The following is a 14,467-nucleotide window of genomic DNA, read 5'->3' as shown; positions in this document are numbered from 1 at the left end:
ATCCGAGGTCGGATTCGACACCCACAGGTTGCAGATCAAATGAAGTAACTACTTCAGATCAAAACTTACTCTGATGGCAGACAGCATTTTTCATCCTGTTCACTCCTGATCAAGGTATCTTTAACCTTTGTCCAGAAAAGTGAGGAGCCCTCATATGTGGCATTAACAAAGGACACCTTTAAATAGTCTGCAAAGTTAGAAAGACTCATTCAAGCATGGCAATATATGGTGATGAAGGCATCCACAGCCCTGGCTATACCATCAGCTGCATTAAATAGTAGATGCATGGACATGTAAGCAATTGACAGTAAGGTGGATATCTGGGTCATAGGTTCATAGGTTCATAGGTTCATAGGTAGTTACTAGGCTATAGGCCCCAGAGCCTACATAAGCCTAGCCAACAAGGTTCCCTGGCTTACGCCACGCAAGAAAGTTATTTTCCTGTGCCACTGTCGAGCAGAGACAAAGAAGTGATCCCCGAGGTGTATTTCCTATTTCCTATCCATTCATCAAGATTTTTCTTGAAGAGTGCTAATGAAGAACTTTGCTTGACATAGATGGGTAACCTGGTCCAGAGTATGGGAAGTCTCTAAGACAGGAATCTATCCCTCCAGCATGTCCGTGTCTATATCACATTATTGAATCATGAAAATAGTGAACGGCTACAATATCGAAAAAAACATTAATTGAAATGGGTTTTGTGGGGGGCTGTGCCCCCCACACCCCCCACTAATTATATATACCAACTCCGAGATCGCAATACACTGAGGAAAGGGCAAATATTCCAATCCCCACTGTACCGCGACCCCACAAAACACATTTCATTGAACAGCATTTTCAATATTTTAGCCGTTCGCTATTTTCACAGTTTGACAATGTGAATGGGACCCACATGTCCTGTTTATTGTGGTGACAAGGTTTAGGTCCCTAGAGCATGTAGCTCAGAGGAATTGTGATTTTTTTAGGTGTAGCATGTCCAACAGCTCTGGGTTTGACATAACTTTATATGTTAGGCAGAGATCATCTCAGAGTAGGCGATATGCTATGGAGTAAAGCTGGAGTTTTTTGAGGTGGTCAGTGTAGGGCATTTGTTTGAGGCTAGTAATCCTCTTTGTGAGGTACTTCTGTGGCCTTTCCAGCTGCTGCAGTTGTCTTGTGAGTTACATTCCAAAAAGGGCATTGTACTCTATAATGGGTCTAATGGGGGGAACAATTACCTCGTTTCTTCCTGGATCATAACCCTTTTATGATGAGGTGTGCCACATAGAAGGACTTCCTGACTACTGTGGTGATGTGACTATCAAAGGAAAGAATGCTGTCCACCTGGGTCTCAAGGTTTCTGATCACACATTCGGTGTTAAGTAGGCTGCTGCCTATGTGGTAGTTCATGGGTACAGAGGTTTTACCAAAGGGGATGACAATGCACTTTTTGGCATGGCATTGAGCTTGACGCCATGGCTCTGACACCAGGCATCTGTCTCAGCGAGGCCCTTCTGTAGGATGTCCACATCATTTAGAGACTTGGCTATGGCTCCTAGTTTGCAGTCATCTGTGAACTTCATTAGCCAGAGGCCTTCTGTGTTAGGCTGTACTTCAGAGAAGTAGATACCAAACATGAGATGTCCCAGGACGGAACCCTGTGGTACTCCACTTGTCACTGGTTTGAAGTCAGATTTGGAGTCTGCAACATTTACAGTGTGGGTTCTGTCAGTGAGCCAGTTGCAACCCATCTTGTGATGTAAGGATTTATACCTAGTTTAGTGAGTTTAGCTATAATTTCAGAATGGGGAATGGTGTTGAAAGCCTTGGCAAGGTCAAGATAGGCTGTGTGAACCACCTTACCCTCATTGATGGCTTTGGTGACTGCCTCAAAGAAGTCAGTCAGGTTCAGGAGGCATCATCTACCTTTCAGAAACCCAAACTGGGTGGGATCCAGAGCTTGGAGGTTACCAATGTCTTTGTTTATGAGTTCCATGATGATACGTTCCATGGCCTTGCAGACCAGCCTCATCACGCTAATAGGTCGATAGTTCCCAGGATCAGTGGTGGCTCCCCCTTTGTGGAGTGGGATAACTGTTGCTGTGCACCATTCAATGGGCACAAAGCCTGATGAGAGGCTATTATTGAACATGGTGCTTAAGTTGGGAGCCAGTTCATTCTGAAGTTCGTGTAAAACGCAGCCTGGGATGTTGTCCGGTCCCATGGATGCTGTGTTTTTAGCTTTAGATAGTGCAGCTTTTACCTGTGTAGTTGTGATTACAGGGACTCTGCATTCTTCCTGCATAGATATGGGCCCTTTAGGGGGGTGAGGAGGGGGTAAAGTTAGCACTAAACCTATCTGCCAGGATGTTGGCAATATCAGTTGGTTCTGTAATTTTCGTGCTGTTGTGCTGTAACTCAGAGCAGATCTGGGTGTTGCCATCGAGATTCTTGACATAGCTATAGAATGCTTTGTGGTTGTCCTCAGAATTAGTGGTGATTTTGTTTTCATAGCTAGCTTTGGAGGATCTTATAAGAGATCTCAGCTTCTTACTGAGGCTGACCAGGGAGCTCCTCCACTCATGGGATTTTACTCTCTTTTGCAACAGTTTCTTCCTTCTGTTGCACAGTTTGTGTATAGCTGGGGACCACCAGATTGGCTTCCTTTTTTTGGAGGATAGAGTCTTGGTTCTGTTTGGGATAGCACGATCCTTTCACTCATGTAAGTGCTTATAGAGTGCATTTGTGTAGGATTCAGCAGTTGTAACTGTATTGTCCATCTGCATTGGTGTCATGAAGTTCACCGCTTCTGTCTTAAGAAGCATGAAGTTGGCTTTGGAGAAATTTTTTACCATGGTTTCCTTAATGGGAGTGGGGGCGGGATGTGGATATCAAGGGTGATTAGTTTATGGTTGGATCGGACCAACATGGGGTTGACTTCAGGTGTGGAACACCGGTCACTCATGTTGGTAATAACTAGGTTTGGGATATTGTTGCCCCTGGTGAGGGTGTGGATAAGTTGATCTAGGGAATTGGAGTTTATGAATTCCAGAAAGCGTTGAGCTAAGGAGTTGGTACATGAGTAGTTTTCCCAGTTAATGGTGGGGTAGTTGAAGTCACCCATTATTAGGGTGTTTGGTTGAACCGTAATATTTTCCAGTACATCAAGAAAAGAGGAGTGGGAATCCTGGGTCATGGTGTGGGATCTGTAGCAAGCTACAATTTGGATTGCAGTTTTGCCCAGAGTTAGTTGCTCTTGAATAACCTCGGATGCATTATGCTGAGCAACTAGCCTGGAGGTGTGGATATCCTTAATGAATATGGACACGCCTCCACCTCTGGTGTTTCAGTCTAGGTTACATGGCCAAAATGTGTGGTATGAATTATACCCTGGTAGTGCAGGGGTGCTCTCTGGAGCCTTGAACCAGGTCTCAGTCACTGCACAGATATCGATGTTCTCCATTTTAAGGAGTGCCTTGAGTGAGTGCATTTTGAGATTTAGACTTCTAGCACTGAGTAGCATTACCCTCAGTTTTTGCTTACCTGCTCCTGTTATGGTGGTGAATTTGTTATTTGAACCTTGCTTAAAAAAGGCACTATAGGGGCAGCAAGAGCCTTAGCCAGTATCTGGAATCCCAGGGACAACAGGTGCAGACCATCTGTGGAAAAGCATTGTGGTCTGTCGACTATATCCTCCCAAGCAGACAGATACTGGATCCCCTTATAATGACACCAGAAGCTTAGCCAATTGTAAAAGCCAATTATTTTGTCCTTGTACTGCGGTATAATTCTGGCTGATGGCCAAATGCTACTCAGGGCTAGGGTCATACCTGCCTGAGCTACAAGATCAGAGAGCTCTTCCATGTCTCTTTTCATGTAGTCCAGTGAGGTACATCTCAGGTCATTCACACCAACATGGACAATGACAGAGTCATATTTGTACTTGTTGTGGAGTGACCTGAGTGTGTGGGTTATGTGGTGGATCCTGGCACCCGACAGGCAACTGAAAGTAACCTTTTCCTTGTTTAGCCTGGTGAGTGGGACATCAGTATGCATGACTATAGAGTCATCTATGACTAGTGTGTTAAGTACGTTGTTTTGCCTTATTGGCTGTGGTTGTGTGACACACTGAGTCTGTGGGCTATGTGTCATTTGGGTTGTGTTGGGAGATGGAGGTTGCTTGCATTTCTGCTTTTGAGGTCTCTGTTGCTTAGACAGATTATTATTGAGAGCCTCCGCAAATGTTTTTGTGTTACTATGTGTGGATTTTGGTGGTGTAGCTTTAGTGAGACTATGTGATGAGTGTAGTGTGGTGCAAATGTTTACCTTCTCCTCATCACTGTCAAGTTCAGTCTTGGTTGGAGAGAGTTTTACCTCCAGCTTGGCTAGATAAGTGCATCTCTCACAGGTTGTAGTGTCGGGTGGTAGGAGGAGAGGTTTGTCTGTGCACCTGAGGCAATTTCTACATTGCCTCAAGATGCCCAGATTCATAAAATAGACAGGAGAGAACACTGGGAGCTGACCCTTAGACATGCCTGAATAAAAAACTATTTTTCTCTAGATAAGTGAGGAAAGTGAGTATAAGAGCTGTTTTTCTCGAAGAAAGTGAGAAAAGTAAGTACAAAAAACTGTTTTCCGTTAAGTAATGAAGAAGGTTGAGTGCTATAGTAATTAGTAGCTTATTTAGTGCTTACAAGTTCTGAACAAGTGCTGAGCATGAATAAGCAAATTTAAGTGATAAAACTAAGAATCTGTATCCGCACTAGATGACTTACAGGACAGAAACAAGTGCAAATGCAGGCTTTCAAATCAGAAAGTTGACAGAGATGGAAGAGATTGCCCAAACGGCCAATAACTACAATTTCTGAGCCAGAACCACTCATTATGTGGTAGACAGGTTACCTAGTGCTTACCACACCCACTGATAAGTTAGAAAGCGTCCCTCCAACACAGAAAGGCTTGCTTAGGGGGGTCAGAAGCTTACTAACAGTTCTCTGAGTCTCTGGAGTTTGACATTTCCTACTGAGGTCTCATCAGTTTGACAGGGTAATTTAATACCCTCAGCACAAGAGTGTCTGATGCATAGGAACTCTTCCCCAAGTGGTGCAATATCCTAGACTCTCTAATAGAGAGGTGGATTGATGAATTCTCTTCATAGATGTCCTTTTAGGTGCCTTCCACTACCACAATAGCATCAGCAGTTGGACCTTTACTCCAGAGTTGAAAGTCCTTGGGATGGGTCAAAATTTTGTAAAGTTTCTTGAGAATAAGCTCCACCTTATGAAGCTTTCTTCATGCTCTCCAAGACACCAAATCAGCAAGTGGGTCTAAAGGGGAGATGACCTGGGATGTGGATGAGCTCAGCCCACAAGCTTTCAGAAACTCTGACTCCACTGGAGACAGAGCTTTAGCTGTCCAACCCCCACCTTAATGGAACAGGTCCATAAGGCTGTCAAATGAGGCATCCTCATGGGGGATTTTGGGGGCCCTTCTCCTTTCTCAAGGTCTGTGTTTTTGGTGAGTGATATACCTTGGGAAGCTAGATGCTTCCTCTTGTACCACCTCTTACTAAATATTCCCAAATGAGGGGGACCTGGAGGAGACACAGAAGAGGCCAGGGGCCCTGGATGCAAGGTAGCCTGGAGGTTAGTCAGAGTGAGCCATCCCTGAGCAAGCTGATGCAGGCCTGCAGATAGAGCTGGCACGGGGTAAGGATGCTGGTAGGTGCCAACCAGTCCTTCACAGAATGGGAGAACATCCTCTCTATGAAGTCGAAGTAGAAGCTGGTCACCTAAAGTCAGCACCCAAAGGATCTGAAGACTCCAAGGATAAGTTAGACCTGGGAGCTACTCCTGATTGCCCAAGTGCTGAGACCAGAGCCAAGTTGTGAAAAACTGAAGTGCCAGGAGGAATAAATGATTCAGGGACCTGAAGGATCATACCCATCCTGGCAACTCCAGGCCTGAAGTGTTGGGTCTAAGGTTGGCTCAGCTCTAAGACTGCCAGAGTCAAGAAGGCCAAGGCAGGATTTGGAGCTGAAATTTCCCAAGGCATTGGATCCAACTGCACTGGTGCCATCAAGCCTGAGGGAGGAAACACATTGGGTTAGAGCAAAAACCTCAGGCCACACACCCAAGGCCAAAGTAATTAAGCCTTATTGCATCTGGGTTTGCAGGAAGGACAGCATCAACCAGTCCAGTTAGACCAGTTAGACCAGTCACCACCTGCAGAAAAACTGGACTGGCTGAGTCAAAGAAGCTATTAAGGAATGGTTGGATGGCAATAGACTCATAGATGGCTCAGGGGATCAGACTCAAACTGGAGAAGCAATGATCTAGAACAAAGATAGAGACAACTCTAGGGAGAAGTCTTGAGGAGTTGAGGGGGGAAAAGGGGACTGAGCCCTGCCCAAGAATGCCCTTCTTGACAAAAATGGACTAGGTATACATAAGGCCAGAGAAGGAGCCTTTCCAGTATTTGGCACTGTAGGAGAATGGATCTGAGGAGTTTGATCTGTTGGTAGCACTAAACCAGTCAGAGGGGCCAAAGATCTGGGGTTCTTCAGATCTGGGTGACTAAAGGGGTCTATATTATGTCAGGAAAATGCATTACAGTGAATGCCATTTTGCCGATACATATAAGCCAAACTCCTAAAAGAACAAAACCCAGTTCACCGATTTTTTTCCCCTGGGAAAGAAATCAGTAGACCAAGAAAACACAACATAACACTTAAAACATTACGAAGTGGTACAAAGTGGGGGTTTCACCCCCACACCCCACTAACTAAATATACCAACTCCAAGATTGCACTAAAGTGAAGTAAAGGGCTCAGGCCAAGTGATTTTTTTTTTTCCCCTGAGCTTTCACTCTTTTGGGAGTTCAGCCTATGAGTATCAGCAAAACAGCATTTGCTGTAATGCCGTTTCACTGACATAATATAGACCCAACTAAAGGAAGAGGGGGCTACTCATTTACAGTCCCTTTTGGATGACATGGTGTCCTTGTTTCCCTCCTTCTCTCCTTCTGACCAATATCACCCTTGTTCTATTTACTGAAAGCTGGACCAGAAGAAGCAGCCTAACCTACTGGCAGCACACCTTTCAACACTAACTTTGCTTTTTTGTAATTGATAGCTGCAGATTTGAAGCTATCACAGATGGTGCAATAAGAATCATGGTGAGCAGGACCAAGGCAGTGGCATGTAATGGTCATGGGCATCTAGTGACGGCAGCTTATGGCCACATGTAATCCACTTCTTATACCCTTTATTATGTCAACAGCACAAAAAGCACACTCACTGCTAAAGACAAAAAAAAGGGGGAAGGAAAAAGACACAGGTTAACTCACCCTAAACAGAACTAACCAACTACAGAAAAGTAACATTTTAGGATGGGAATACCCACTAATGCTATCACACTACCTAACCACTGCCACACTATACAAACAGAAAAGAGCAACACACCACACCAAAAAGCACACTAATTACTAGATGGAAAAGGAAGAAGGGCAGAGAGAAAAGGTACAATTGTAAGTATTCCATTAAGTCAAAGGCTACAACCCCAATGGAGCTTGAGACCAGGTTGCAGTCCTGAAATGCAGCGAACATGATCTAGGAGTTGTTGGATAAGGATATGCATTATGGATAGAGGAAGCAGAGCTCAGGGAGCTGAAGTCTTTTGGGTTTGGCCTGTCTCAGAAGAGTCAGATCCGATAACCTACAGGTTGAACTCAGGTGGAAAAGACATAGATCTCTTTCCATGAAACTCACATTTATTGAAATCTATCTGACAACCAATTAAACTATAACAGATGTCAGAATCACACAGAAAACAAACAAAGGCTGAGGGAATAAAACCCTATACTATCAGAAACATCTCCTTATCAGCTCAAAGCTTTATAAACCTTCACCATGGGTTAGCCAAACACAATGCATTTCACTTTTGCATGCCTGTTAAAACAATCTACATTAAAAATATATTCATAGTCACTCATAGTTATATTCATAGTTAAAATATTAACTGTAAACTCAGACTTCATGCATTCCAATGTATTCACAGCTAAATAATAAACACAATGTCAGTATTCAACAAGCCATGGATCATACCCAAAGAACATGGCACATATGATAAATATCCTGTTTACTACAATCAACTTTCTTGCTATACATCAAACTTCTCTTGTTCATATGTCGTTATTAGGCTTGCATTCTAGGGGACCACTGAAGCATCTAGCTCAATATCCAGCACATCTCAAAACAATCTCTAGTTAAGTGATTTGCTCAAGGTCACAAAGCAGGCAAATAGAGGCTGAGACAACTAAACTCTGTACCACTCAAATGTCAGTTCATAGCCATAACTCTCTGCACTAATGACTAGACTAAAATAAAAATGAAGGGAAGGATGCAAACCCTATACTCCTGACACAGAAAACAGCATTTATCTACATTGCTAATTCACAAGTTACTAGTGTAAGAGAGGGATGATGAAAACAACTATATATAGAAACACACAGAGATGTTGCCATCAATTACAACTAGATCAAAGATATACAGTAGGGAAACAGAAGTGAAACTCTTCATACCTTTTATTTTTGACTACATGAATAAATGCATTAACACTGTATGGCCCAAGTGCCAGACATCTCCAAATCACTTAACATGATAACAGAAAAATAAATGCTGCATCTGCATGCATTTTCTGAATATATGCTATGAAATGTACAATAGTGTAAGAACACCTACCATAACATAGATGTTTGAATAATCACTGATGCATTAGTCTTAGCCTTACATGGGATATATCCTGCCAACAATATAATAGTTGGACAGCTTTCAAAAGCACCTTCCAAGCATGCCAAACTGCCAGCCAGCTTACGCCCTTCATAGATTTTATGCCAGCAGAGTGAGGAAAGCTGTAACCTGAGAAGACCTAGATAGGAGTAAAAATATACACATACACACACACACATATATATATATATATATATATATATATATATATATATATATATATCTACTGTTATGGTAAATTTACTTAAATAACTGAACTATGTTCATCACATTGATCACTGCTGTAGAAGCCATGACTATATATGTAGATTATCCTAGCTTACAACATCCAGGAGGTAGAAGGGCTCTCTCCCAGAAATAACAAGAGTGGCTCTCATTTGCACACTGACTGGATCCCAACAGCCACAAAGGATGTGGCTTATCCCTGGTTTAAAGTGGCTGTAGGTGCTATACCATAGGGATCTGGGTAAGAGATGAGAGGACAAAGGAATCAATCTTCACCACAGCAGAGTTCCTCACCTGCATGTGAGGCAAACTGCTAGCCCACTGTGTCGATAAAGGCTGTTTATTTAACTTTTTTGTTTTGTAGATAGAAGAAGGACTAACTACGAAACTAGTAGTTTGTTTCCTGATTAACCAGATAATAGCTCCTCTTTCCATGGAAAACAAGCAGCATAAACTAGTATAGATTTAGTTGTTAAAAGTCATTTTTTTCTCACAAAAGCACAGTAAAAAGTATTTTAACACACTTTACATGTTCCCCCCAAAATTAAGTAAACACAGTTTATTGAAAGAAAAAATGGTTTGCAACTACATTTAACTACTTTAAAACTGACAGAAACAAATTCTGCTCCTACTTAAAAGTACAGTTGTCTCAAAACATTCCTTTAAAACTCCTGGATAAAAAAAAACACTTTTCCTAACCAGGAAAGTACATTTAAATAATAAATGTAAAATGTGGAAAGTTTTTCCTCTATGAGAACTTAATGTTCCAGTAAAGGAACAGCACAAGCCGACTGTTGAACCTCAAAAGCCTGCAGAGGAGTGCTCTGCTCTGTGGCAGGAAAGCTCTGAAGGGCTTGGTGCTCAAACCTATGTTTGTATGCAGCTCAGCTCATGCTGCCTAATGGTTTGAGTGCATGAATGGTGCTCTGGAGCTTTGGAAGCTTATATCCTTGACAGGACATAACTCATATAGCTATGGCTACTCCAGCAGTGAACAATATGTAATTATACAAACCAGCACTGATGTGATCATCATATGCAGCTTGCTTAAAGTCACACCATAGGCAAATGGAGGTGAACTGCTTCAAACCCTGTACTTTTGACTACAAGAAGCAGTACATTAATATTGCAGAGCCTTATGTGGCAGACAACTTCAAATCCCTTTAAGCATTGGGCATGCATTTTCTGAACAATAAAAAAAAAAGAAAATGTAATGCTTGACAGCATAAATATGAGTAAAAATCAGAGATGTAGAGACAGATAAGAGGAAGAGTACTCAAATTTACTTCATAAGTTAATAGAACAGAAAATGTTTTCATTAATATGCATTTTGTGAACTACAAAAAATATGGAATTCTAATGACTGGCATTACTGATTGACTGTAAACCTCAGTGAATATTACCTTTCAGTAATTTATCAGAAAATGAAGAAGTGTGTAAACATTTGGCAGTTAGTGCAGAGAATTATGTCTCCAACCTCTTAATGAGCTGCTCTCTGTAGTCATGGATGTAGTTTGAGTCTATTTATGCACCTTCATTTGCATACTCTGTGACTGTAAACAAGTAACCAGGCAGTGCTTCTTACATTAACATTTGTAAAATACTTGGAAGAAGGGTCCATAACAGTGACCTTTTTTCATTTTTATTCCACAGCCCATTCTATAGATGAAAATGAGATACTATTAAATGAAGCTCTTGGCTGGCCATGGGACCCCCTGAAGCTGTGGGCCCTAGGGAGCCACCCATTTTGCCTCTATTAAAATCCTTCACTGCCTCTTTCATAATTTCTGATGAGATGCCTGAACCAGCATTGTGTGGGTATTGTTTTTCAGCCATGTTGCAATCCAACTCATGACACATGGGTCAGTTTCTAAACCCTTTCGCCTCTAAATTATGCTAGTGAGGGAAATGGTATCAGAGGCCTTGGTCAGGTAAGACATTACATGTGTACTGCATAAACACTGTCTACAGCCTTCTTCACAAAGCCAAATTTCTTGGGACTAGTCAAATCTCTTTGTACTACATTTACAAGAGGTTTTCTTCCCATGCCGCCTCTGAAAAGAGGTCTGTGCACCCAGACTGACTTCCTTGGTCAACAAATGTAAAATAAAAGATAAATATATAGATTCTTGATATTTCAGATTATGTGGTCAGTTATAATATGTTCCATGGCTTTGCATATGAGATTTGTAAGACTGATTGGTCTGTAATTACCTGGGTCAGTTGTAAGGCCCCCCTTAGGAAGGGACATCGACACTGCTGTACATTACTCATCAGGGACAACACCAGTAGATAAACGTAAGTCAGATTGTTTAAGGAGTTGGTCTACAAGGGCATACTTAATGCTATTAATTAGGCAATCAGATATGTTGAGAAAGAAGCACAAAATAATGCACAGAAGAAAGACTAACACAGGGAACTGGTAGTACATTGTTTAACAAGGAACAATAAGCTATGACTTAGTTAGAGAGTATAGATAGGGTACTCATCGAAGGTGATTTAAAAGAGAACATGCAATGTGGTAATAAGGCAGTGAAGTCCAGCGGGATACTGTAATACATAAGACAATGCATCATAATGCAAAGCAACATATTATCCCTCATTATAGCCAGCTGGTAAGAATGCACCCTCTAAAGTGCAGTTTGCATTGCAGTACATCTCATACATATAAAGTTATATGCAGGATAAAGACACAGTAAGATGGCAGCAAAAAAACATGTGGTTCCTGGTCTTTATAAGAAGCCACACAAGACAAATCAGAAGAACTAAAAATATATGGCAGTCCTGACAAAAGACATTTGTGCTCTATATACCAGTTTCAGTCTATCAAATTTAGTCCCATGGTTTAGCTAGAGTTTAACTTCCTCAGTGGATGTGTGACCAGAATTTAATGCCAAGTAGGACATCAGTCTACCAAAAGATATACACACATGCACAGTGCATGCACATCTGTGGCCAGTTTGAAAGCCATGTGTCCAGTTACATCATTTCTTTGGAAACTCGCAAGAAACTGATAGGGCCATAGTAAACCTATGTGTACACAAGGCAGATGTTTGGATACCAGACAGGTAACATTGTGACAAGAATCAGACTAGAGTACCAAGTCCTGTGAGGAAGCTTTGCTGACTACTTGGTCACCCAAAAGAGCATTTGTTTCTTAGAGTTATATATCTCATGGGTGTAAATGGAGTCCAAGGAGTACACTTTAATTTAATTTTTAACTCTTCATGTGTTAACTCTTAAGGTAATTTAGTCTATCTATGGCCTTTTTATTGTATTTACTATACATTAATTATCAGTGTGATATATGCACTGTGGTATAACCACAAATCATGGACAGTTTAAAGCAGCCAATCACCCTGATTATTTTTGGGGAGGAAACTGGGTTACCCTGAGAAAATGCATGCAAACATGTGAAGAACTTGCAAACATCACACAGACAGTAACCAGAGTTCAGGCTTCAACCCTTAAGCTGTTAGGCAGAGAGTTAACCACTGAGCCATTAAGATGCAAAAATGGATACTATAGTTAAAAACATGAGGCATATAAGAAGAAGAAGATGCATTTTGTAAACAAAAGGCAGAAAGTTCAGGGTCAATATCAGCAAGCATTTCTTTCATTAAAAGGATGATGAATGAATAGAAGGTCTTACTGAAGAAGTTTTAAAATCAAAATCTGTTACATATAATAATATTAATAATGCATAGGAGAGATAAGTGCAGTTGATATGAAGGTATGGAAATGTCAGTTGTTTGTTTTATGTGGGCCTGAATTTATCCAACAGCTAAAAATGGTATACTAGAGGAAACAGATAGTCATTCATGTTGTCAGAATATAAATATGAATTCCTGTTTCCTAAAATGGTTGCAGGATATTTTGTTCAATATTTTGAACAATCAAGACAGACTAACAAATAATCATGTTGCTTAAAACTGATGTTTGATATACACTGTTGAAATCTATTATTTTTGCTTTTTTTGTGTAAAGCTCACATTTATTCAGACCTATATTCAATATGTGTGTGTGTGTGTGTGTGTGTGTGTGTGTGTATATGTATATATATGCATGTATATATATATATATATATATGTGTGTGTGTGTGTGTGTGTATATATATATATATATATATATATATATATATATATATATATATATATATTTATTTGGGTCCACTTTGTAATTTCAAAATATTGAAATCTCAAAATTCAGTATGTCGAAACCACAAAGCCGAAAACCCAACCACAACTCACAAATTCAAAAACACACAACAGCGAAATTCAAAATCCCATAATTACACTACACATACAGTATACACATAAACATACACACAACCCCCCATAATCAAACATGTTCATCTAAACTACATATAAGCAGGTGGGCAAGCCCACCTGCACCCCCTCTTGTGGGGGGCTGCACCCCCACACACCCCTACTTATATATTCTAACTCCACGATCACTCAAACAGAAACACAAACAAAACTCACACACACACATCTTACAGTCCCTCAAATACACACATAACAGTCACAACACACACTTACACACATTAAACCCCTAACCAACATACTTACACAAACAAACTTACCAAAATTAAACCTAAACATTCATATACTATTCCAATGGAAGCAGAACTTCAAACTATCCGTGATTTGGTATTTTGAATTTCGCCCTTCTGCCGGTTTCAGAAATGTGAGTCTGCGGCTTTGTAAGTTTGAAATACTGCAATTCGAGATTTCAGTATTTCAAACTTACAAAGTGGTCCCATATATATATATATATATATATATATATATATATATATATATATATATATATATATATATATATATATATAGATATATGTATTCATCTTAAAATAAATGTGATATATTGCATTTAATGGACCTTGATTATCAATGTGATATATGGATTGTGGTATAAACTTCAAAACAATGTAATGCAGTATGTTTTGAAATGGCAAATAAATGTCATGTCTATTTATGTTCTTGCATACTTGTGTAAGATACATTAAAAGCAAAAAAAAATTCTGTCAACTAAATAAACCAAGAAGAGATGAATATGAATAAAAAGTTATTTGCCTCCTAAGTTATAGGTAACACAACCCTTGTCTTATTGACTGACTAATGTTTTCTATACGTCTAGACTTTAAAGCTTTACTCAAGCAGCTGCCAATTTCCTGTAATCCGTTGCAGTTTTCAGTAAATATTTCATCATGTTTGGGCCGTACAATGAGTGAGTTCGATTATTTACTCCCAGATGAAAACATACAAGAAAATCAGTGTTTCAACAAGGTGTACTCCCCAGACTTTGGTATTGCTACTTTCAATTATAATTTCACTTCATCAGACCCTAACTGTGTCGCTGTCATCTCAGTAAGTATATAAGTTTATGGGAGTATAAAACTGTAGATGCTTGTTTAATTGCAAATTATGTCACTGATTTTTGTCTGTTCCATCCTCTAAAGAAGATTCAATG

The 14,467-nt window shown here is 40.3% G+C and overlaps 1 protein-coding gene across 1 annotated transcript in view; it reads left to right on the top strand.

The window, feature by feature from the left end:
- Positions 1-14,467, top strand: part of LOC122816615 (pancreatic secretory granule membrane major glycoprotein GP2-like) — a 501,830-nt gene that overhangs the window by 111,315 nt on the left and 376,048 nt on the right. Inside the window, exon 4 of the mRNA XM_044089528.1 lies at positions 14,135-14,364. Coding sequence (XP_043945463.1) covers positions 14,135-14,364 — 230 coding nt within the window. The remainder of the gene's footprint in view (positions 1-14,134; positions 14,365-14,467) is intronic.

The sequence above is a fragment of the Protopterus annectens genome, chromosome 1.part1 (assembly GCF_019279795.1).
Source record: "Protopterus annectens isolate FY-2018-M chromosome 1.part1, PAN1.0, whole genome shotgun sequence".
Lineage (NCBI taxonomy): Eukaryota > Metazoa > Chordata > Ceratodontiformes > Protopteridae > Protopterus > Protopterus annectens.
Note: the sequence above shows the minus strand (reverse complement) of the source record. Positions and strands in the feature narration are given on the sequence as shown.